This window comes from Labrus bergylta, chromosome 9 (assembly GCF_963930695.1).
Source record: "Labrus bergylta chromosome 9, fLabBer1.1, whole genome shotgun sequence".
Lineage (NCBI taxonomy): Eukaryota > Metazoa > Chordata > Actinopteri > Labriformes > Labridae > Labrus > Labrus bergylta.
The window spans coordinates 6,366,539-6,392,146 of NC_089203.1; the positions used below are offsets into that span (position 1 = coordinate 6,366,539).

Sequence of the window (25,608 nt, forward strand, 5' to 3'; positions counted from 1 at the left end):
ACAGCCAAAATATCACAACACAACACAACACAATGAGAGGGTCGATTGGAAAGATTTGCCTCCACTGTGTATCTGTTCTGTTTTTAATGTAGACTATTCTTTTCTCTCTTAAAGTGATCTGTATATATCATGCACCTTCAAATGCATGATGGTTCCCAAAGTGGGGCCTTCAAGACCTTTAAGGGGGGGGGTCAATATAAAGATAATGCTGCCAGCAAAGCCAGGTAAATGTTTATGGTGGATAGAGCAGACGTCACAACTGCTGAAAAAAAGAAGAAGAAGAAAGAAGAAAATATGACGAGTCATATTCCTCCCTCAGCGTCACCTAACTGGCAATGAAGAGAGCCTTCCTTCCTTTTGCGTACTTTTGCCACATCCTACATATGTGAGATAAGTACTGCTGTTCCCTCAATCAACACACAACACAGATCAAAGCGGAACATTGAAAATAAAGTAAGAGTGACAGTCTCACAGCTGCACGCTGAAATCATTGCAGGACTGGAAGTTTAAATATTAAAGAAGATTTTTATTTTTTTATTTTAAGGGATTTGAAGAGTCAGGTTTTCAAAAAAACAGTTTAAAGCAATGACTGTTGTTTGATCTTAAAGATTGTGAATCTTCATGTTGCAGTATCACTTTTTATTTCTTCTTTTTTACAGTTTGTTCTCACACTGAAGTTACTCTTACACACTTTTTGCAGACAAAGTTTGAGACCAAAATATATGAATTTGTCATCAAAGAGCTTATCTGACAGTGCATTTGGTGTATATCAATATATCTTTATGTGCCGATGTGTTTGGTGAGGGGCGCGGGGGGGCTTGCAAAGAATTGAATCTGTGAAAGTGGGTTTTGGAAACATGCGTTAACTCCTGAAGCTCAATTTTAACCATTTACCAGATGTGACCCTTTACCCTGACCTGATTTTTGAGTATAAAGTAATCAATCAAACTTGAATTATAGCAGCTTTCGGACATATTCAATTTACAAAAGTGCAGAAAGTGAGTGATGCAAGGTAGTTTGCGAAAATCATTTAAAACAAATGCACACTGATGAGAATTTAATCAAATAACAATACAATAAATATTGGCCCGCACTACCTCCCCTGCAAAGTGTCTCTTCAACCCCGGTATCTGAAGGACACAGCCGTGGACAGATGCGAAGGAGAGGGTAAGCAACAAACCTCCTCTACAACCAAATGTGGAACTACAGAACAGATATGCCCCTCTGTTGCAGAGCCCTGGATCTTCATCTGGTCCTCCATCCTCAGACACCAGGGTAAGGACTGAAAGCATATCAAAAAGTAAAAGGCTACAGGGAACGCTAAAGCCATGGCTTGAGACTCTGATTGTGGGTGACTTTGCTGTTAAAGATGTACAAAGGATGTGCGGTAAAAACACCAAAGTACTGTGTTTTCCCAGAGATATGGTTTCTGATTTAACAGAAAGAAAAGGATGTGGATGTGTTTATCAGCGGCCCCATACCACCAGTCAGAAGAGCAGAGAAAAGATTCAGCAGGTTGTTGGCACTGAATAACTGGCTTACAACTGAATGTAATGCTCATTCATTGAATTTTATTAACAGTTTTTACATTTTTCTGGAAACGCAGACATCTTTTTAAGGCAGATGGATTTTGCCTGAACATGTCAGGGGTGAAACTGTTCACCTCTAACCTATTTTACTTCCTGCGTCAACCATCAGTTATCTCTGCCAAGGACATGAGACAAAAGAAAACAGCTCAAACCACAGCGTGATGAAAACCGTGGGCAAGAATCACATCTGCCAGTATCTGAGGAGCGTCCTTAAGAAGAGAGACATCAGAACCAAGAGGAAGGGCACCCACCTTCAACCCCCTCACCAAATTTCACCGCCCTTGCCCCTTCGAACCCCAACCAGGTCATCTTCCTCCTTGATCACCCTACCTCCCTCCTCCTCACACCTGTAGTTCTCTGACCAAATGAAGGAGCTGGTCAGTGCTGGATTAAAATGTACCCCCCGCCCTTCTCCCTTATTCTCTCCCATAAACACCACCATGGTGCCCACCTCCACCCGTTCCGACATGGGAGTCGAAGCCACGGCGCCCAGCCCCCCCTGTCCCCCCTGTGGTGCATCATGTGTTGTCTCCTCAGCTTGATAAAGATGAAATGCAGAATGTTCAGAGGTCAAACTGATGTGTTTTGGGTCCAAGGATATCAGCAGTCATGACTCTCTCCAGGATAAGCGGGGCCCTGCACGTCAGTAGGTTCCAAAATCTCTGTGCTGATAGGTAATAGGAGAACAAATGGGACTGTTCCAAGACACAAAAGGCAGTTATGATTTTGCAAACTTATCAAACTTAGCATCCATTCCTTGTGAGCCACAACCTGTCCCAAACATTTTTTAACCAATTATTATTGAGCACAACCTTGATTTTATGTTTTTAACTGAAACTTTGTTAGACCAAAATAACAGTACAGCCGTTCTTATCGAGTCAACCCCTCCCAACTTCGGTTTTGAAAGCTAGGTTCGAGTGTATAAGTTGGGGAGGAGTTGCAGTTTTGTTTAATGAATATGTGGCCCTTCAGTCCTTCCCCCCGAGCCATGTTCCTTAATATTTACAGGCCACCTAAATACTGTGCAAACTTTTTCACTGAACTGCTTTCTGTGATCTGTATTGACTTTGACTGTGTTATTATGGTTGGTGATTTTAACATCCATGTTGATAACCCCCAGGACAGAGGGACTAAAGAACTGTGTTACACTCTTGATAGCTTTGGGCTGATTCAGCATGTGACAGAGCCCACACACAACAGAGGGCACACTCTGGACTTAATCATCTCCAAGGGCTTGGACATCTCTAAGGTTGTTGTTTCAGATGTTGCCCTCTCTGATCACTCCTGTGTTTTATTTGAGAGTACTATCTCAGTGTACAAAAGTATTCAAACAAAAGTGATCACAAATGGTGTATCACTGAAAACACCAGTGAAATCTTTAACCATGCACACCTGCTCTGTCCTGGGGCTCAGTCAGAGAGTTGGTAGATAACTTTAATTCTAAAATCACAAATGTTATTGATTCCATTGCTCCCAATAAGGTGAAGGTTGTCTCTGGTAAGAAAAAATCTCCATGGAGAAATTCAACACTGGTAAGAAATGGAAAAAGAGATTGTCGAAAAGCTGAACGCAGGTGGCGTAAAACTAATCTCCAGATTCATTATGACATCTACAAAGACACTTCACATTTATAATTCACAACTGAGGAATGCAAGGCAATCTTTCTTCTCTGACATCATCACCAGAAACAATAATAATGCTCATGCCTTGTTTGCTACTGTCGACAGGCTAAGACACTGTCCTGTGTCAGTACCACCTGAACTTCAGGCCTGAAATAAATTTTCCACCTTATTTACTGAAAAAATCCAGAAAATTAGACAAACTCTCAGTACCTCAACATCAGGATCAGGATATGTTATGTGTCCATTCAAATCCAATTCAGACACCATGACAGAATTTAATCAAATCAACCTTAAAAACCTGGAGGATATTATACAACAATTAAATTCCTCCTCTTGCTGTCTTGATATTCTGCAAACAGGTTTTTTCAAAAAAGTCTCTCAAGTCATGGCTCCAGATCTGTTACAAACTGTAAACTTGTATATTTCAGGTGTCTTCCCACAGACCCTGAAGACAGCCGCCATCAAGCCACTATTAAAAAAGAACAATCTAGACAAGTCAATAATGAACAATTACAGGCCTATACCAAAACTTCCTTTTTTAGGTAAAATTATCGAAAAAGCTGTTTTTCAACAGTTAAAAAACTTCTCAACATTGAACAACTGTTTCGATGTCTTACAGTCAGGTTTTCGACAAAATCACAGCACTGAGACAGCCCTGGTTGAGGTGTTTAATGACATACATTTAAGCACAGACAGTGGCAACACAATTGACCACAAAATATTAATTGACCGAATGGAAAACTTGGTGGGGGTTTCTGGCACAGTACTAAACTGGTTTGAATCCTACTTAAAGACAGGGACTTCTTCGTGTCTGTAGTTAACTTCAAATCTGAGCAAACAAAATTACTTGTGGTGTTCCCCAAGGTTCCATCCTGGGGCCTCTTCTGTTTAACATCTACATGCTCCCTCTAGCTTAGATTATATTTTAAAAAATGCAGACGACTACGCAGACAACACACAGATCTATATACAATGTCGCCAGGTGACCATGGTCCCATACAAGCACTGGGTAAATGCATATAATAAATCAAAGAGTGGATGTGCAAACATTTCCTACAGTTAAACAAAGACAAAACTGAGGTTGTTGTTTTTGGAACAAAAAGAAATGACTAAGAGTCAGCACGCAGCTACAGTCAGTAAGATTGAAAACCACAGACAAGGCAAGAAATCTGGGTGTAGTGATGGACTCAGACCTAAATGTTAAAAGCTGCATTGAGACAATTACAAAGTCAGCCTATCACTTGAAGAATATATAAAGAATTAAAGGGACTAATATGACTTACAGGTCTGCCTAAAACATCAGTCAGACAATTGCAGCTGATCCAGAACGCTGCTGCTAGAGTCCTCACCAAGACCAAGAAAATGGATTACATCACTCCAGTTCTGAGTTCTTTACACTGGCTCCAAGTCTGTAATAGAAAAGATTTTAAAATACTGCTGCTGATTTATAAAGAGCTGAATGGTTAAGGGCCAAAATACATTGGTGACCTTCTGATTAATTACGAACCACCCAAACCTCTCAGGTCGTCTGGGACAGGTTTGCTCTCTGTGCTCAGAGTCAGAACCAAACATGGAGAAGCAGCGTTCAGTTTCTATGCTCCTTATATCTGGAATAAACTCCCATAAAATTGCAGGTCTGCTGAAACTCTCCGTTCTTTAAAATCGAGGTTGAAGACTCACCTGTATACAGCTGAACATTTTTAAAACATTATATCTGCACTGAAACTTTTACATGTATTACTCTACTCTTTTTATATTTTCAATTTCTATTTCATTTTATTCATTTCAATGATTTTGGTTTTAATTTAACATATTTTTAGCGATTTCTAAATTTTCCATTTTAATGTTTATTTTTTCCTCTGTCATGATGCTTTTGATGTCTTGTGCATAGACTGTAAATATTGGTCTTGTGTGAAGCACTTTGAATTGCCTTGTTGTTGAAATGTGCTATACAAATAAACTTGCCTTACCTTGCCTAATAAGAATGAACACACACAAGAAACATTCAAAAATGTAGGGAAAAAAGACAATCACATAATATTTTGATTAAATTAAATTAATTTAAGAGTATATGTATAAAAAAAAAAAGATGCATGTTAGAAGGGCCTACAGGAAACAAGAGGGGGAGATACACAGATAATTCATAGTACGACTATAATCACAAGTATGCACAGTATTTATTTATTTTTAAAAACTTTTTTGGACTTGAGGTGCTCCTTAATTCCCCTATTCATTAAAAAAAATAACAATAAAAACAGAATTACAAAAAAATACAAAAATGTAATGCGCTAGGTGGTACTTTTAATTTGAAAAGTCAAACCGGAACTGCAACTGAAGTTTAGCCTCAGGTGGCTAAGCTAGCTAGTTTGTTTTTTCTTCATCTACAGCTGGTGGATTGATGGCTATTTTCTGCATCTGCCGAGTTTGACACGTCGATAACCGGCTGTCAGATGGTGACCAGCCCCGGGACTTAACCTCATAGGTTCGTAACACATAACTGTGACGTTAATTTCACGGTTAAATTAGCAAAACCTCGCCCACTAGCTGTTAACCTTCATACACGGATCTGCAGCTAGCCGGCTGACTCCAGAGAGCTAACTGTACCTCTCACTGTTAACTCTTCCACTTTGAGTGATGCAACTGAGGTATGCTTTTATTATCTAATTTTCTACATCACATTATTTTTATAAATACGTTTTTTACAGGATGCTAAGAGGCTAAGAGCAATGCTAGTGGCGTAAGCCGAGTCAGATTTTGTCACTTCCGCTTTCGTCTTATCGGTTTCTGTGTCCTGCTATTTTCTTGGCTAGAAAAACAGTATGAAATATTATCCTCTTTTTGAACGAACAGAAGTGTTTTTGAATTAGTTGGATAGGCCTCCATGCCATGAAATATTAAACACTGGGCTGTGGTCGGATGTCAACAAGTGAGCTGTCACTGTTAGCAGCTAATGCTAAACCTCAAGTCTTGTGACCTGCAGGTTGTTTTCTATAAAAGCTTTTTCTGTTCCTGCTGCTGCGAGGAGGATATTTTGTAATGAAGAAATGATGCAAACCCCCTATCAGATGTGTCACAGCAATGTAGAAACCCATCAGAGTACTGATATAAAACATAAATAAACAGATAAATGTATTGACTCTAACTGGGAGATAGTGCTTATCAAAACAAATAAACCATAACAAATATAAAGAAAGAAATATATACATTCAAACATCAGGAAATTTAGTTCAACATTACTTTACATGTCTCAAATAAAGTAAATCTATATTAAAAAAAAAATACTCAAGTCCATTAAACCAAAGTGTTTTTCTGAAATGTAAACTCACTCAGCCTGGAGGCAGAGGTGGAAATGTGCAGTTACATTAAGGAGAGCTGTTGAGTGATTAGACATGTTAAAGTGTAAATACTATGAACAAATGTACTAATCAAGTGAAATTTGATTAGTGTATCGGGCAAGGATGATAAAATGTGCAAAGTTAAGAACAGGTTACAGCTCGAGTTAGACAGAGACCATCATGATGGCAGTGATTTACTCGACAGAGGTGAGCTGGTGTGCAGGGATATTTCTTTGGGTCGGTAAGACTCCATGTGTCTGTCCTTGTGGTAGCGGAGCTGAACCAGTGTGTTGGAGATGGAGCTCCGCTGTCTGTCAGCAGGTTGTCGATAAAGGTTTATCAATAATGGACAACAGTTTGTTTTATTATTTGAAATACTTGAACCCTAACTTACAGAAAATGTTGTTCTGTAAAAATGTTCAGGAATTGGCCAATACAATTCTATTCATCTGAGAAACACATTAGATTTTATTCAGGCGCTTTTCCTTTTATGTCTTCTTTAAACATTTTTGACATTTAACACAAAAAAAAGAAGCCAGCTCTCATATCAGCGTTTTCCAGCATCGTGATTATTAACGATATCAACTGATGATTTTTTATTGCGATATTTTTGTTTAATCAAATACCAGAAACATGTTTAATGACTGTTCTCGATGTCTGGTATTGTAAACCATGTACCTCTGGTTAATCAGAATGACTTTGAAGTCATTTTGTAGTAATAATAAGTCAAATACAGTTATTTATTAATTTTATTTTCAATTCTGTGTGTCTCTGATTTTTTGATATTTCAAAATGTTTTAGTTGGAGGCTTCAAATAATCTCTCTGAATTGTCTGCCTCTTCCTGCACTGCATATTTTTTATCTGTGTAAAAAAAGATTAACCAGTAAAGACGTGTCTGATGCAGTCATGTGGCTCTGTGTTGTGTGTAGGTGATTCCTCCGTCACACCAACACCATGGCAGGTTCCCAGTGGGAGCTTCCTCCGGAGCTCTGCTGTCGGCCTATGGCCTTTGTGGCTTTGACTGGTCTGGACGTGGTGTACAATGCCGTGCACCGGGCCATATGGGACGCCTTCTGCGCCAACCGGCGAGCTGACAGAGTCCCTATCTCGTTCAAAGTCCTCCCAGGAGATCACGAGTACCCCAAATGTCGCACTAAGGTGAGCAGTGGATGGAGACACCTAGAAGTTAATGAACAAACAAACACAGCTGAAGAGATTGCATTCTACGCTTACGTATAAGAATAACTTGTTCTTAATTTGAGATAAATGTTGTGCTCTGATTGTCTCTAAACAGTTGACGTTGACTGTCTTTCTGTGTAGAGAACGTCGTATGAATGGTACATTCCTAAAGGCATCCTGAAAACAGGCTGGATGAACAAACATCTGAACCTGGTTCCAGCTCTGGTTGTCCTCTTCTATGAGCTGGACTGGGACGACCCACAGTGGAAAGAGAAACAGTCTGAATGTGCTACTAAAGTGGAAATAGTCAGGTGCGTTTATATTTAATATATTTAGAATTTTATTTACTGCCAAAGATCAAGTTGATACTTTGGGGTTGGATGTTTTGTCAGGTTCATTTGACTGACCTTATTTCATATTCAGTCACACTGGGTGGCTTTAAGGTCTGGTTGATGTTTTGTGCCTTCAGATTAAATTTATCAAACAGATTCTCAGCGTTTGTTTCTAACTTTGTTTCTGTTTTTTTATTGGATAGCCATAACTATCATGTTTAATATCAAGATATTACTCAAGAAATGATTTTCACTGCTTGGTCATGCACCTGTACATGAGGACTGCATTTATGGTGAAAAGAGAAATCTATTATTGTTTTTTACCAAACTTTATTCGCTGGGTTTGGTGCTTGAAGCATTTGTGTCAGCCCTCATACCTCCAATAAAGAATCAGGAATAAACTGGGTTTCAATCAGCTGACACTGTGTTAAAGAGCTGCTGTTGAGGACCAAGTCTGCAAGTTTCACCTGCTCACCTGTTTATTTTTTTTGTCTCCAGGACCAGTCTTCAGGGCAGGAACACCAAGGTGGCCGTGGTTCTAATCCAGAAGAAAACTCCACTTCCTCCAGGTAAACATCTTTTCTGAATCATTTGAGACTTTTGAGCCATCCGGCTGAGTTGAGTATCAAAAAGTTACACTTGCGTGGGTCGATACTGGAGAAAACCTGCACACCAATTCCACTGGGCTATCATAGACTATTATAATTAGATTTCTGTACATTTTGAAGACAAACTTTAAAATTGTCTTAAGGGTTGGTTTTCACCAGCACGGTTAAATATACAGAGCAATTTAAACCATTTAAATAGAAAGAGAATATAACTACTGGAGCCCGACCGATTAATCGGCCAGCCGATAATAACTAATAAACTTTAAGGTGGAGTGTTTACTTTGTTGTTACTCGGTGAACCTTAAATGTCAAAATGATAACTGAGCATTGTGTTTTTATCGTCTCTCTTGTGCGACAAATGCTTTAGTGATGATCGGATCTTGAAGCGCTCAAAAAAACTGTAGATTAATTTCAACTGCATTATGTATCCTGCAAATATTCTATTTCCTCACTTGGAGGAAAAAGTCACCCTACACTTACAGTAAGATGCTCAGGCAAGGTTAGGTCTGGAGCAATGACAGACAGTGAATTATCAACTGTCAACTTTAGGCAACAACTTCAAATCTTAAGTTAAAGCATGTAGGTGAATAAAATGTATGTATATAGAGTTTTCACTGACATGCTTTACAGAAACGCAGCTTACAAAAATACAAGCGTAAAAAAACAACCGGTAACAGAGTCTTCCAGATCATTTAACAGAGATAGTCTAAAGGAACATACAACCCCCATCACATAATAGAAAACACCCCATTAGAAATCTGCTCTGCCTGTTTACTAGTCTCTTTAACATCTCTGATTTTCTGGTTTGAACAGGAGAGGACCTGGTGGCGTCTGAGAGAGCGGCCACTCTTTGTAACTCCTGTGATCTCTCTGGAAAGAGTCTCTTTGTGCTGCCACACACCGACCACTTAGTGGGTTACATTATAAGGTAGATGCATCCTTTTTTTTTTTAATATATATTATTTGATCCTATTGAGTGAGTAAGGGTACAGTTTTTGGAAGCTGAGTGATTTTGTGGCTCCACCTAAGCCGTCTTCACAAATGCACTCCTGAAAATATATCTACTGTAGATCATTTCAGGAGGACTCCGCCGGATATTCTCCTGAACTAGCTGTTCACATATGCACCTCACAGCGGGAGACTATCTTTGTCAGACAAGAGGATGGGGGGGGGGGGGGGGATCTCCTATGGCAAGACTTGATGGGGAAAAAAAATAACACTAAGTAGCGGGTGATGCAGCAGAGTGCGCTATACAATGCTATAATGAGAATATTTGACTTTATAGCAATGCTATGTTTATTTCAACAGAATCAGAATATTAACAAACGAGTTAATAAGAACAGAAAATGTAATGCAGCCGTTTAATTAAGTGCGGAGATCATAGTGGTCGCGTGCAGACAGTCTCTGCACTGGCTTCAGTCACAGGATATAAACGTCACCACCTCCTCCCACTCGCTCGAGGTGAATTTTCCGGATTTCTGTAGAAAAAATACCAGGAGGCTGGCAGGAGAAACTCAATTATTTATTTATGATGTCACATTGGTCCAAGTAGCATCCACTGTTTAGTTGCCATTGTTTTGTGCTTTACATTTAAATAGTAATGTCTGATAAATCCATATAAATGCTGTTAAATGTGTTGAATATTGAATTCATTATCACTGCACTGTGATGTCAAGTTATATTAGGAATGCATTTGTCTTAATATTGTGATGGTGATGGTGCAGTCTCAGCGACCCGAACTTAATCCAATGCATTTCTTTAAACAGTTAAATGAGTCAAAAACTTTGACGTCTTGTATCGTTTATTGAAGTGAATTGTTCCCTGTGATTCTTCAGGTTGGAGAATGCTTTCTACGAACATGCTCAGACGTATTACTACACCGAGATCCGTCGAGTCAAATCTCATAAAGAGTTCCTCAACAAGACGACACATCAGGTAGAAGAAGACACACACAAACCCATGAAACAAAAAGTCCTCAAAATCTCTGCAGATCAATGTGTGTGAACAGACAGACACCTGTGATCCGCTCATCACGTTCTTTCTCCTCTCCTCTCAGCTGCTGTTTGTCCGACACCAGTTTAAAATCGCCTTCTTCAGTGAGCTCAAACAGGACACCCAAAATGCTCTTAAGTAAGTTTTTTTGTCTAGTCTTTGTCTGTTGTAATCACTCAGGATGAAACAATACAGTCAGCCCACGCTTGAATACAAACCTTGTTTTTTTTTGGTCATGGTTTTTGGTTCGTTTCTGATGACCCGGGTTGTTGGAGGGTTTTTTTAAAATCAGTTTTAGGCAAATTTTACAGGAACAGCAAGGGGTTAAGGGGAAAAAACACTGTTTTAATGAAAAAACAATTACAACAACCAATTAAGTAGAAATAAATTAAAAAGACTGTTAACATGTATGCACATTCCTGGTGTTTTGTATAAATTCCTTTTTCCAGCGCATGGACTCACAGGCACACACAGACAGAGCCAAGTCAGAGAGAAATACTTTGCATGGAAGCTTGTACATAAAAACATAAAACTGTATTTTACAAGCATGTATTGAACTGGGGAGGCCGTACCAAACGGTTCAATATTATATTTTGAATTGTTGCATTCCTGGTAATCACCTCCTGTCTGTCAGGCAGTGACACATAAATACTGTGACACACTGACGGCAGAGGCTGCTATGTTCAGTGTCCATCAGTATTTACTCTCCCATTCATACACATTCACACACCGAAGAAGAAGTGGGAGCATCTTGGGTTTAAGTGTTTTGCCCAAGGACACATCAGACTTGCATAACTGCCTTGTGTGTAAGCATACCTGTCCAATAAAGCTGAGTCTGATTCTGAGAAAATTCCAGTTGATGCCCTGCTGGACCATTTCTATCACAGAGGTCTAAGTGTTAACATAATTAGATAATTCTTGACATACATTTCCAAAATGTGGCTGTTTTTATGGACTCATACTGACCTGTCTGTCGTTCTTTATTCTATTATCATTTTATGTCTCTGTGTCCAAAGGTACTACAGAACTGCGTACAGTCTCGTCCATGAGCTCAGAGCCCACGAGACCAACATGTTGGAGATCAAGACTATGGCTGGATTTATCAACTATAAGGTACATTTCTGACTTCTGAATTCCCTGCATTCAGCACCGGAGCTGAGCGCGTGAGCAGATTCTCTCTCGCTTCTTCTATCAGATCTCTCTTTCCATCACAGTTTGTTAGCTGTTAATTATGACTTTGGACCTGTTATGTAAAGGCTTCACAGACTGAATGTTTGACTTCGTTAGATTGCAGCCTTCACCAGATTGAGGATCCCAAGTCCAAGCAGTTCCTGACCCTTTTGCACCTTTCATTCCTCGCTCTCTGATGTTCTCTCCTTTGTTTTGTGTCTGCAGATCTGTCGTCTGTGTTTCCAACACAACACTCCTCTTGATGCTATCGCTCAGTTTAGGAAGCACATCGACCTGTGTAAGAAGAAGATCGGCAGCGCTGAACTGGCCTTCGAACACGCCGCATGGATGTCTAAACAGTAAGATTGACTCTGTATATGAATAAATATATATACATATCTTAAATGTGCTCTTGCATTTATTCATCGTCCTACACGCCGGGACACTTTCAGTCCCTCATCTCATGTCTCTAACGCTCTCTCTCTCTCTTTTCTTTCTGTCAGGTTCCAGTCGTTTGGTGAGCTGTTTGATGAAGCGATAAAGTTGGGTCTGACAGCCATCCAGACGCAGAATCCTGGCTTCTACTACCAGCAGGCGGCCTGTTACAGTCAGGACAGAAAACAACAGGCTCAGCAGCTCTGTCAGGTAATCAAACTGCAGCTACTTCTATTTCCTCTCAGGCACGGCATACACTGGAAGGTTGTATAAAGGTCGTGGTGGAAGTCAGCTCACACTGTGCGACTGAATCGTTTATGCAGACAACCAAAGCTCATATTTTATGTGTTCATACTGTACGACCCGACTGTCGGGCACCAGAGAGCTCACACTGTACGAGATAAATCAGGACGAGGAATTGACGATAAAGTTTCCTTTGAAGACTCCCACAGACTGAGGTAGAAGTCTCCAATAATAACAAGCTAAATAGAAGCTAAATCATACAAACTAATTAGAAGACATATCATACAGTCATGCTTGCTGTTGCCATGGTGATCTACGACACTGTCTGTCAGTTTGTGCAGACACAATCAGGAAATAAAAGCCCTGGACTCAGGGAATCGTCTCGTGGCTCTGATCTCATTGATCAAGTGTGTTCAGTAATACAACCAAAATATGAATTATGCCAAAAAATCCTCCGACTGGTCGGGAGCAGCTTTCCGGTTCGTGATCAGCTGGCGTTCCTCCCTGAACACTGCACGGTTAACGACACGGGAAAGAGCTGAAATTCGGCCGGACTCCAAAATAAGTTGTACGACTATTAAAACGGGATCTAAATCGAAATTTTCCCCCAGGCTTTAGAGCGAGGTTATACTAGAACAACAGAGACTCTTTGGAGACGGCTGCAGGTTTCTTTTTCTTTTAATGTTCTTATGATGCTGCAAGGTCTTTAGTTCACATCAACTATAAATAAAATATTCATTATTTACAGATTTTGTTAGTGAGTTTCTTGTGCAAACTGGTCCACAAAACAGCAGTTCATGTTTTTTTTTTCTTTGCTTGTTGTTCTAGGCTGGAGCGAGTCAGCCTGCCTCTGAACCTCTGGAAACCCAGAGTGGAGGACTCGACTTTTACGGTCAGAGAGCCTGGAGGCAAGGACACCAGAGTACGTTCAATTTTATAAAAAAAAATAAAGAAAAGAAAAGTTAACAGATTACTGAGCAGAGCTTGAAGTGTTTCCATCAGAGCGTTTGTTGTAATGTGTAAAACATTATCCCTCTAATTATTTCCCAGGCATTGATCCTCCAGATGCAGAGAAGGAGAAAACGGGAATTCTGGCCCTGCAGGTTAAAGAGAGAGACGTACCACACTCTGTAAGAGCCCCCACACATACTCACAAACACGGTCTGACTATTTGCTCTGAGGCAGACTTTCAGTAGAAACCACAAGGAGTCATTTGTCTGTGTTTTCAGCACCTTTTAAATTATCCAAATGATCTCTGTTCTCTGTGAAAATTAGAAAATCTCTGTGAAAATGTGCAAGTTCAGTTCATTTGTTTGCATAAAAATTAGCCACAGCTGACTTTTAAATGAGCACCAGTGATGGCGGTGTGTTTTTCTGTGAGGAAAGCATCACAGTAGCAGTGCTTGTTGTTTGAAGTAATTGGGGAACAAAATGCTTCATGCACTTCATTAAGTTTCGCCTCCTGCAGTTAGAGAAGGATCATCTTTCCTCACAGCCGCAAACACATTAATTTCTAATCATGTTCTCCTCCTCCAGCTTCTGTCAGATGTCTCACACTGCTCTGTTCAATCTCACTCCTCTCTGTCTCCGCTGCTACAGGAGCTGATTATCGCACTTCTCAGTAACGCTGTCGCCCAGTTTAAGAAGTACAAGTGTCCTCGAATGAAGAGCCACCTCAGTGAGTGTCTCTGATTTCTCTTCATCTCCACAGATCCTTTGAATTTTTATTTGGCTCTTTGATTGTACTGGTACTTTACAGTCAATATGAATATTCCCATTTTCAGTCATTCGCACCTTTCTCACATGTCAGAAATGAAGAGCCTGTGTCTACAGACAGCATCTTATCCACTGGAAGCACTCAAGACCTCCTTTTCAGAGCACTTCTCACCAGCGCTCATTGTTGCTAGGTTACGAAAGCTAACTTCTGTTACCCTTAGTTGTGTCCTTTTAGGTGTGTTTTAGCTCCGTGTGCTTTATATTTTATTTTAATTCAAGAAGATTTCAACAAGAAAAGATGTAAAGGAGTCATGTCCTGACATCCACAGCAGCTCTACACCTGGAACTGTTCCCTCGAAAAGACGAGTCAGACTAGCATCGACTAAGCCATGGTTGTTGACAAATCTAATATGAGAAGTCCAGTCCCTTCTTGATTTTATTGGTCAGTTAGGAGGATGTGACATTGACATTGGCGCTGTTCTTAAAGTTGAACTTCATTCAACTGAGAGCGCTGTGTGTGCAGCAACAACATAAAGCTGACACTGAGGACGGTGAGCGCTGAAAGCTACTTTGGTTTTGTATTGAAAACATGCGCTGCCAGCATCAAACACACTGTCTGTGGACACAGGCCCTTACTCATGCACTCATCCAGAATGAACGTTGTTGATCTTATGTTATCATATGTTGATGAAACGACAACACCACAGCATCTCGGATATTTTATTCTTCAAGTAGGATGTATTTCTGCTGCACGTAGTTTTGTTATTTGCTCCTTGATGTTTTCTCGTCACGCTCCACTCAGTATTTGTCTCATTGTCTGTCTCCTTTGTAGTGGTGCAAATGGGCGAGGAATACTACCACGCTAAAGACTACACCAAAGCTCTGAAGTAAGTCCACACTCACATGTTGGACTCATAAAGTTCAACACTTGCACCAACTTTAACTAACTTCTGACTGTGAATGTTCGCTCTTCTTATTCCAACATTAAGCAGGATGTTGTGTTTTGTTTGTTTGTTTTGTTGTCAGGCTGCTGGACTACGTGATGTGTGACTATCGCACAGAGAGATGGTGGGGCCTCCTGACAGCCATACTCACCACAGCTCTGCGCTGTGCTTATCTGATGGCCAGCGTCAAAGATTACATCATCTACTGCATGGAGCTGCTGGGCAGAGGTGAGCTTCACCTTACACTGAGCTGCTGTTAGAGAGTCAGTGCTGTCCACTTTTGTGATACAGTTCTCTATTGATTTTATAAACTTCCAGGTGACTTCAGCTGCAGTTGAATCTTGACAATATTTCACTCTTGTGGCTTCATGCAGAATTTAGATACGTTTGTATTTATTATTACATCGTCTAAGAAGGTAGAAGGAAACTCTTGCACTTCAGCCACTGGATAGGACAGTGGACAGAGATGGGGGTTTTCCCCCAGGGGAATGACATATGGGAAAGGACCCACAGGTCAGATTCAAATCTCAAGCCGCCTTTTTGAAGAACTATAGCCTCCGTACATGACGCGCACGCACTAACCACTAGGCGACCTGCGCCCCCTTATACCAGAGGAAATCTAAAGCAAGGCAAAAAGCAAAGCCATCTCACTCAAGCATTTGCAGACTGACTGCATTTGCAGTCTTCTTAAAGCCAATTGACGGGTGCTCTTTTCTGATTGGCTGATCAATCGTAGTAGCATGCTCACCAATCAGGCTGCACAGCACAAGAGGATGGCATCAGCATTAACCTGGAGAACGCGCCACTTGCCCACATGGTCGTAACGTGCACATAAATACAGAACCTGAGTGCTGATTCTGGTCTCTGAAGTGTTCTGGTTTTTGTTTGTAGTCTGAGTAGCGTCGTCGACAAGCTTTTAGAGCCAGGCTTTGGCTGTTTTACTAGACAAGCGACTTTGTGTCACCTAATGAAAGTTTACATTTATGGTTTTGAGAAGTTGGGCCATTACAACTCTACCCTCTCTAACATTTTCATCATCAGCTCAGATCCTCCAAAGACCAAAGTAAGCTTGTCAAATTGTTTGGCCTGTTCATTTCTTTTTGATACCACTTATTTTAGAACTATTGAATTTCTTTTTTTTTATGATCGCTAGTATCAAAAAGTACCAAAGCTTTCAAAAAAAGTCAGATCTTCAATCACATTTTCAACTGAGAGAGCTACCGCTGCATGTAGTGATCTCTGTGGCTCTTAACCTCCTTTTGGCGAGCAGGGTTTCTGATCTTCTTCCTGCTGTTTGTCATGAAGAAGATTTGGTGCAGCTCGGTGTTGTTTTATGTGCGGCATCATTTAGTTTGTGATATTTGTCGTTTATCTGTCACTTAAAATATTTGCACACAGTTTTGGTCTTGTTTGTTTATTATTTTTCTCACCTGGCTTCAACTCCCTCAGTTAGAAACTGAACCATGAATTATTTTCTACAATATCTCTCCTTGCGTCCACCATGTCTGTAAAGCTCCTGACGAGCAAGAGAATCCAAAAGCAGATAGTGCCCCCTGCTGGTTTAATAAAGAGCATCACAAAATAGTTTTGGTCTTAATGGAAATGTCCTTTATTCGTATTCATTTAGATTTGGGCGGTATCATTACATCCCAAGAAAAAACAAACCAGAACAAGTGATTTCTTCAGTAAAAATACATTGATCCTTATTGAGGATTTTCGTAATAGTAAAAAGAGTTCTGAGAATGTGTAATATGTTTGCCAAAAGTGGACTTGAGTTTAGATTTTTATCCTAAGAACTGATATTGATTGTAAAATCTATGAATCAAAGCATGACATTTGTGTATCAAACAAGAGGAGGTCATTTATTCATCTTTTCTTCTAGCTTCCACCTTGAAGGAGGAACAGAAGTCGAGGATCGAGAGAAATCTCCTCAAAGTCCTGACGGTGAGTACAGCTCCACCTCTAAAGTGTAAAGTTTACTTCAACAAACATCCATCCAGAACTTAGGTAAAACATCTGAGATTCAAAGATGGTGTTAATAAAAAAAAATGAAAAAAAGATGTTTATTAATATCCTTAAAACTTTTGTCAGAATCAAAATCTAACTATGATGATTCTGAGCATGATCCGCCTGTTACTATTAAAAGCAGGTATGATTTAATGTTTAAAATATAGGTTTCATTTGAGAGGGTTGATCTTTAAGCCAGGGGATCTGTTCTAATGTGGAGAGAGCAATATGTAACTCTGACACCTAGTGCTTAAATGTGTTACTGCAGTCCAAATTCAAAACATTACAGAGAGCTGTCTCCCCCCATTCCCTCCTCACTTGAGTTACTTACACAGGTTGCCATGTGGTGGACACTGAAGCTTCAGTGTTTATCCAGCTCTGCATCGGTCTATAAACTTTTCTGTATTCTAACATCTCTCCATTTTTTTAAAACAGCTCAAATATTGATCCTAGTTTGATTTTCACGTTTCTGCTCGTGGAGCTTATTAGAAACATGCAGAGGATTTTAATGCCGGGTAGAGTCCGTTTTATCTGAACCAGTTTTCTTGCCCGCTTCCATCGCGGCAACACCTGTTGGTTTGACCTGATAACTGGTCTCATATCTGGCAAACTTACTTATAGTAAGGTCATTTTATCATTTCATTCACTACATATCTTACAGATTGATCCTGTTGCTTTTTTTTTTTAAGTATGCAACCTGTTTTGCCCAAACACCTTGAGGCGACCATTTTATTTCCTGAAATGGATTTTTAAATCTTATTGCTTGTAAATCGGTATTGCTTGTTCCCTAAATGTGCTTGTATAGTCAGGATGAATGAATGGAACTGCTCAACCTTCTGGAACAGATAATATATATTATAAAGTCGCCCTTATCCTACAATAACTGTTCATTTCTCCTCTCATGATTCTCACACATCACCTGAAATCAGGATCATATCTGGAAGTAATTTCATTTTGGAATTTCTCCGCTCTCTCTTAACAAAAGCTGGCGCACACTTTGACTGTCTCTCTTGTTTCAGAACGAGGTCCCCGACGCAGAGCCCGACTGTGATCCGTCCTCCGTCAGTGCGGCCGCGTCGCTGTGGAGTGACCGCATGGCTTTGGCCGGATCAAACGAGCTGACTTTAGAAGTGCAGGACTACATCCCGTTCAGTAAGAAAACACTCTAACAACCTTTTGTCTCTTGACCATGAGAAGGAAATCCACACAAAGTAAGGCTCTGTGTTGTGCTGAAAGGAAGAAGAGAGAAAAGTTCTCTGGTTTAAAATGAATATAATCTCAGTGGGGATGTATAACAGATCTCTTAACTCACAATAAGAAACGTAAAACCATCCTGGATTCATGATACGATTCATCTTAACTTTTTACAATCTTCTTCTTTTGTAAAGAAAGATTGAAGTCAGTGAGTGTGTTCAGGAATCCTAAATCGAGTAAATAAACGTTTAACACGAATAGTGATAGAGTCTCTCTTTATAAACAAACAGCAGCCTGAGTTTCTGGCTTTAAAGCGCAATGTATTTTCTCAACAGCGCACTTTGTGTCGCCTTAATAAAGTTTTCATTCATGGTTTTGTAAAGTTGAGTCACCACCTCTGGTTCTAACATTTAAATCATCCGCCCCTCTTACAACACCTCTGAGTGTAGTAATCTCTCTGTGGCTTTAAGGGGGCGCTCTCACACTAAGCAATCAGCACCAAGCCCGAGCGTTTGACCCCCAAAAGTCTAGTGTGTTTGACTAGTGTGAGCGCTAGGTACTGAAAGGCTCATAAAGCGTTGACACTTTTAAGTGTTTTGATTCATCCGTCAAAGCGATGTTCAGTGTGGCACACTTTCCCAATAATGAAAGCCTTTAAAGCGTCCGTTTAAAAGTGTTATGTTTGTTGTTGTTTTTCATATGAAGATGTTTACAGTCTGCCTTCTTTTCTTTCTGACTCCAGTCCAGTGTAAGGCCAAGTTCCAGTCCCCCAGCTTCCATGTAGACCAGCCCATCCAGCTGCAGGTTTTCCTCCGATCCGACTGTCCAAATCCGCTTTCTTTCAACAAGCTGGCCGTCAGCCTCAGTAACCAGGTACGTGTTACATGAGCCAGACCTCAGTACAGACTCTCTTCTGCCCATAGCACTTTTTAAATGTAGTTAGATGCCTTTCCAATAATCACTGTTGATAACCTGGTGCTCATCTTTGAAGGAAGAATGTGAAACATTTTACACACAAATACAGCGGAAATCAAGTTTATCCTCTGTAAATATCTCTCTGAGTCATGACTGTCTACAACGAGTGAGAAGCGTGAGTACCGTCAGCTGTGTTGTTGTCAGAGCCGTGTTTACATCATGTTTACATGGACGGGACGTCCTTGCATATAAAAGCTCTTTTAGTCAAGGACTAGAGAAAAGAAGAACATACTCACAGCTTATTTGAATGTCACGTAAGTGTCTTTGGCTCTCCGTCATTCTGTGTCAGTTTATGTGCAAAATTAAGCTATGAGCTAACCATTGTGCTAACATTAGCATGCTAACACAAACGCAGGACACAGGCAATAATCTCAAGCAAAGGACAATGTGTCTGCTGCTTGAGCTTAATGGTGTTTAATTATGATGCGTTCTTATTGATAACTCCTTTGTGCGACCGCGAGTGGAGAGGTGTTGGAGGTGTGTCTCTGGAGGAGAGCAGAGGCTTCAGATTAGCGGAGGTGTCACCAAACAAGTGTTTGTCTTTGTTTAATGCTGGTGCTCAAGGGTGACATCGACTGGATGAAAAAGTTGCACATTCTTCCTTTAATGACGTAATTAGAATGATGTGGAAATGACTGACGAAGCAACAGTCGGCTATATGAGGCTATAACGAGAATATTTGTGTGTGTGTGTGTGTTAATGTGTAGGAGTACAACCAGTGGTGTGTGGTGGAGTCTCCAGGTCAGGAGAGTATGAGTCTGCTGCCAGGAAAAACCAAATGTTTCAACTTCAGCTTCGTAGCAAAGACGGAAGACGTGGGAAAGAAGATCGAGGTGAGATGTGTGTGTGAAAGAATGTGTGTGTCTGCAGTTGTTAATGTTTGACTGTTATTGACTGTGTGTTGCTGTGTGTGCACATTTAGATGACAGGCATTGAGGTGATGCTGGGCGGTGATCGAGGCCGCTGTGTGTTTGTGAGCTGGAGAGGGGCGGGTGGAGACGCAGCTTCTACCCATGAGGCCTTGCAGGCGAGCAGGTCATCACGTCGATGGGGGCGGAGCATGGAGGCGCGTCAGGAGCCGGACTGGGACAGCCTGACCATGCAGCACAGCACCATGTAAGGGCTTTGTTGAGACACAGATCAATCCCAGAAGTCCTGATCAGATATTTTTTTTACACTTTAGTTCTCAGAAACATAAAAAAAAAAACATTTCGTTTGTTTGTGACTGCTTGTTGTTTAGGATCATCTCCAGAGTGCCAAAGATCTCTGTTCAGCTGAGCCACCAGCCGCCTACCCTCCACAACGAGATGTACTGCATCAACCTCACTGTCCAATCACAGGAGGAGGGCGTGGCAAAGGATGTCAAACTGACAGCTGGCCTCAAACCAGGTACAATGAAAATGTTGTTTGAAATTTCAACTGTATTTGTGGATAACTTCTACACTTCACCTTGACGCCAACAGCCCATTACTTTTAAACTTTAGCCTTGTTCACACTTCTGAGAAAAGTAAAAAGTTGTGTTGTTTTTGTCATTGACAAGCTCAGATTATTTATGAGTGTCTGACAACATTACAGAGAGGATCCCTACAGAGACCGACCTTTTTGTTACTGAGGAAGATGCCATTCTTTAAGCAATACAAAAAAGCTTCCTTCAAACCCACCAAACTCCATTGGCAAAAGCATCAATTCAATCCTCCAAAGTACAGGATTTGTTTGTCCAGCAGGACCTCACATGGTTAGATTGTTTTTGTTGTTCAGTTTTACAAAAAATATCATTTGGATCCAAACTAACCATTTCAAAATAAAAGTCCAACAATAACAGAAAAAAAGTAAATAATCTAAACAAAAGTAGACCAACAACTCCTGTGTTCGATTATGTAAAAAGACATTTTTGTCAATCAAGTCTGATGAAGTGAGCAATGTTTATGGTAAAACAAAAAAAATATCTCACTAAAAATATCTGTCTTTTTAGCAATTCTCTGTTATTTTTTCGGACATTTAATGAAAACATGAGACAAAAGAACTTTAAACGGACAAACCTTGATCATCTAAAAATCAAAGTTTGAAAACACTGAACTTCAATGATCTTTAATGCACTGCTTCAGCTTCAACTTTTAGTAAGTATGAATAGTTCTTGTTATTCTCAAAGGCATGACATTACATCAGGAGATTTGATTCCGTATTTTTCCGTTTCGCTTTGCCAGGCCAGGACGCCAATCTAGGCCAAACCACGCATGTGACGCTGGATGGCTCGAAGGTTTGTGACGACTCTGCTCCCGCCCTGCTCCATGACGTCCCTCTAGGAGATCTGAAACCTGGAGAAAAGGTACACACACACATACACATACACACACACACACACACACACACACATTCTCAAAATGATTTTGAAGACTTCATTATAAATGAAGCTTATATTCTGTTGTGCTGTGACGTTCTTCTTTACTCACCTGCCTGTGAAAGTATTAATAACAGTACTCTGGGTTTGTGTTTGTCCAGTTGGAGAAGTGTGTGTATGTAAAGTGTGAGTCATGCGGGCCGAGGGTCTTCCTGTTCCACGTGGCCTACAGCATCGACACCACGGTGGAAGGACGACAGATTGTCTGCAAATGTCACAAGGTAGAGACGACGAGCGGACCTTCACACGCAGTCAGCTCAGATGTTACATTTCTGTTGTTCTTGTCGTTTAGTACATGTGATGTTTTTCTTTCAGGATGAGACGGTTACCATTGAGACGGTGATCCCATTCGACGTGTCGGTCAAGTTCGTGTCCACTAAGGTGTGTAACTGAAGCTCTGTTCATTTATTTACAAAGCTGTGAGCAGAGTGTCTTAAAGGTGCTGCTCTAAGAACCACAGTAAGACACTCCAGCTCTTTGTGTTTCATGCTAGTAGTCATGTATGTCCATGTCTTCACTTTGCACATGTCAACATGGACCTCTTACAACAGTTGTGGTGCAGCAGCAGAGATCTTATTTGTGTGTCTCTGTGTGTTTGCAGTTTGAGCCGTTGGACCGGGTAGCGGTGGACGTCCCCTTCCTCTTGATGACTGACGTCTCGTCATCGTCCCCCTGGCCCCTGCTGCTGGCCTCCTCCTCTCTGCAGCTGCTCACTGTGACCAGCAACACACCTCAGCTTCAGTCACAGATCCAGGAAGGTACTGGAAAAGTTCAAATGGTTACCATGCAGAGACTTTTCAGATTTGTAGCTGTAACTACAAGGGGAAAAGTGAATACAGTGATTTATTATTTGTGGATGTGTACAGTTGTTCTGCAGACAGGCGAGTGTGCCAGCGAGTGTTTCTGTCTCCGCTGTCCACCACAGACCAACAGCAACAGCACCATCGCTACAGGACAGTACCTGTTATCATGGAGGAGGTAGGTACACACACAAACACACACACATGTTGTGTTGAGTAATCAAAGCAGCCTGTAAAGCTCTTAACTCTGCGTTTTTATTCTGCTGCTCAGAAAGTCGTCGAGTGCAGACAGTCCTCTGATCCAAACTACAGTCACTCTACCTCACATCATCCTGGAGTCTGTCCCTCTTTACATCCACGCCGGTCAGTCAAGTAAACAAACACACACTACACGCACACTTCACATTACGACCCATAATGCTTTGTGCTGATGTCTCAGATCTAACCTCTGTGACTGTATTACATAATGTGTAAACTACTGCCTGATTATTTGTACCTGTCATAGTCAGCTGTGTTGTGTTTGTCCGTCTTGTTTTTATGTGACTCTAGATTTGCCGTCATTTGGACGAGTCAGAGAGTCTCTTTCAGTTCGATATCACATCGAGAACAGAACGGCTCTGGTGCAGGAGGTGGAGATGGCTGTGGAACCGTCGGATGCCTTCATGTTCTCTGGACTCAAACAGGTACAACTCTCAGATTAAAGCTGAGTAGTACAAGCTAGTGTGGCTGCTTATACCCAATCAAGCACAGTAGGGAATTATAATACCATATGATACGATATAATATGATACACGTTTAGGGCTGTGTATTGATATATCACGATGTGTCACGCTGCTTTGCATTCTCAATTTTCTATATTATTATTTCTACTTTTCACTCAATGAAGTCGAGCAGTAAACAAGCAGACAACAAGCAGCGTCACTACTCTATAATGGATGATTGCATAATGATTTGAGGGCTGCTGTCACTGAGTTCCTCACTAAATGTCACTTAATCGTTGGACACTAGCTTGCTTTTAGAACACATTGGTGCTCTTAGGTAGTTAGCAGGGGATCGACATATTCCTTTTTTTTTTACTCTTCTCTTAAGGTTTATTTTAATATTGGGTTTGTGTTTATATCAAATGTGTTTTTCCCTCTAAATTAATTTTGTTTTTGCAACTAACAACTTTAATCTGCTCAATTTATCCACGCACTCGCATTGTGCATTCACAAGACGTATGTACAGACTGTGGATCTTCTCTCTCTCTCTGTCTGCGCATGTGATTGCACTCTTGGTTTTGCTGTGTCAGGAGTCGAGAGGGGAGTTTTGTTATGGTTGCACGGAGCTGTGAGGTGCTCGCGCTTGCTCTCTTTCTCTCCCGCTCGCTCTCTTGTGCACGCAGCAATTTTATAAATAAATGAAAAATGAAATAAAAACAGGTCGGAAATATACTCGGGCAGCCTGCCCAGGTATCGTCTATGTGTGGGGAAACACTGAGTTGTGTAAAAGGATGTCTTCAACTTTCAGAGGCTGTTTTAGACAAATTACTCCATTAAGTTTCATCTAAGGCCCCTTTTATTAACATAATTCTATTAGATGCTTATCAGGCCTTAAAGGGTAAAGATTATAGTTTTGAAACATGTACTGTTCAACTGGGAACAAACACTTGACCGTGTGATGAATAAATATGACCTTTGGAAGTGAACTGACCTGCTGTGAACCTTTTCTTGTGTGTGCAGGTTCGTCTGCGTATCCTTCCTGGCTCCGAGCAGCAGATGCTCTATAACTATTACCCGCTGATGGCCGGTTACCAAACACTACCACAGCTCAACATCAGCCTGCCGCGCTGCCCGACCACCAACACACACTCACTGAGACGCTTCCTGCCACAACGCATCTTCGTCAAGGTGACATTCTCAGAGAAATGTAGACACACCACCGCTGAGCAAATGTCAAGATCTTTAAAGTTTCATATCATGATTTTCTCTTTGTGTGTCCTCAGCCTCAGGGTCGTCAGCTGGATGACGCCTCCATCGCTGCAGCTTGATGAGTAAACACAAACTGTAAATACGAGAAGAAAACAACTTTGTGTAGGTTGTTTTAGATGTAAGATTCCTCACAGATTACATTATTAACACTATTTGTTCCACATTGTTCATGAGAGAAACGTCAGTGAAGCAAACATCAGGAGGTTTGTTTTTCAGAGTTTCATGTGTCGACGTGACGAGCATGACAGGAACATAATGAATGAACGGATACACTGATGAAAATCATGAACTAAATGGAGAAAATCCGGTAAAATGTGTAAAACATGAAAAATGAATGTGTTGAAGATTTGATTAAACTGGTGTGATGTAAACTAGTGTTCATGCTTCTGTGTATGTTAATTAAAGACCAATGTTTCCACTGCTAATGAGTGTTTTACGTCCCTGACACCAAGCCACCGCCATCGGACTGTATCGTCCCCACAACCGTCACCGTCCTCGTTCATGTACGGCCTGCTCAGACCTCCACCTCAGCGGCAAGGAAGTGTGGACAACAGGAAGGCGAGGAATACAAAGGAGAAATCCTTCCTGCATAATATCCCACATGCTCTTTTGAAAATTGTGATTGATTGGTCTTTTTCCAACTTACAAAACTCAGATGCACTGATGGATCGACTTTAATAAAGATTAGGTTCATGCTTTTCTTGCATTACAAAGAAAAGACAAGCAAGACACAAAAGAGGACAGAGAAGGTACTGTAGGGCTGCTCAATTATGGCAAAAATCCTAATCACGATTATATTGAGATCATGATTATTAAAGACACTTACTCATTGATTTTGAACATCTGCATTACAGGCATTTATCACAAAAAACAAGGTAAAATAAGTAAGTACAAATATATGAAAATACTAAGTAAAAACGGTGTGTTTGAGGTTGTAGTGATGATGAGCCATTGAGGGGCTGAACCAAAACTACTTTCTTAATTGATGTGTCGTCTTCTGTGTGGCGAGTTAATTAACTCAGTCCACAACATCCGTGCAATCACACTCAAACGGGTTTAATTCGACATCTTCCATTAACAATAAAGCCTCTGGTCATC

The 25,608-nt window shown here is 40.8% G+C and overlaps 1 protein-coding gene across 2 annotated transcripts; it reads left to right on the forward strand.

The window, feature by feature from the left end:
- The first annotated feature begins 5,534 nt into the window (after positions 1-5,534).
- Positions 5,535-24,885, forward strand: trappc11 (trafficking protein particle complex subunit 11). 2 transcript variants are annotated; one of them, XM_020653383.3, is made up of 30 exons: positions 5,535-5,856; positions 7,477-7,705; positions 7,868-8,037; positions 8,557-8,627; positions 9,480-9,594; positions 10,502-10,601; positions 10,723-10,796; positions 11,675-11,771; positions 12,054-12,187; positions 12,332-12,473; positions 13,335-13,428; positions 13,557-13,636; positions 14,106-14,184; positions 15,055-15,109; positions 15,249-15,394; positions 17,049-17,110; positions 18,193-18,325; positions 19,110-19,240; positions 20,050-20,175; positions 20,265-20,458; positions 20,583-20,731; positions 21,547-21,668; positions 21,842-21,961; positions 22,056-22,121; positions 22,342-22,498; positions 22,607-22,718; positions 22,812-22,903; positions 23,090-23,223; positions 24,262-24,429; positions 24,525-24,885. In XM_020653383.3, the coding sequence occupies exons 2-30, from the start codon at positions 7,502-7,504 to the stop codon at positions 24,567-24,569; spliced, it is 3,372 nt and encodes a 1,123-aa protein (XP_020509039.2). In that variant the 5' UTR covers positions 5,535-5,856; positions 7,477-7,501; the 3' UTR covers positions 24,570-24,885. The 2 variants fall into 2 exon arrangements, with proteins under 2 accessions (XP_020509039.2, XP_020509040.2); XM_020653384.3 differs by having other exon boundaries at positions 5,535-5,693.
- Positions 24,886-25,608: the final 723 nt, after the last annotated feature.

What these genes read in the sequence shown, in the direction of transcription:
- trappc11 (XM_020653383.3), top strand. Translation starts at nt 7,502, where the DNA reads ATGGCAGGTTCCCAGTGGGAGCTTCCTCCGGAGCTCTGCTGTCGGCCT. An exon ending in CTGGATTTATCAACTATAAG is followed by an intron (nt 11,772 to 12,053) that starts GTACATTTCTGA and finishes TTGTGTCTGCAG; the next exon opens with ATCTGTCGTCTGTGTTTCCA. An exon ending in ACCATGCAGCACAGCACCAT is followed by an intron (nt 20,459 to 20,582) that starts GTAAGGGCTTTG and finishes CTTGTTGTTTAG; the next exon opens with GATCATCTCCAGAGTGCCAA.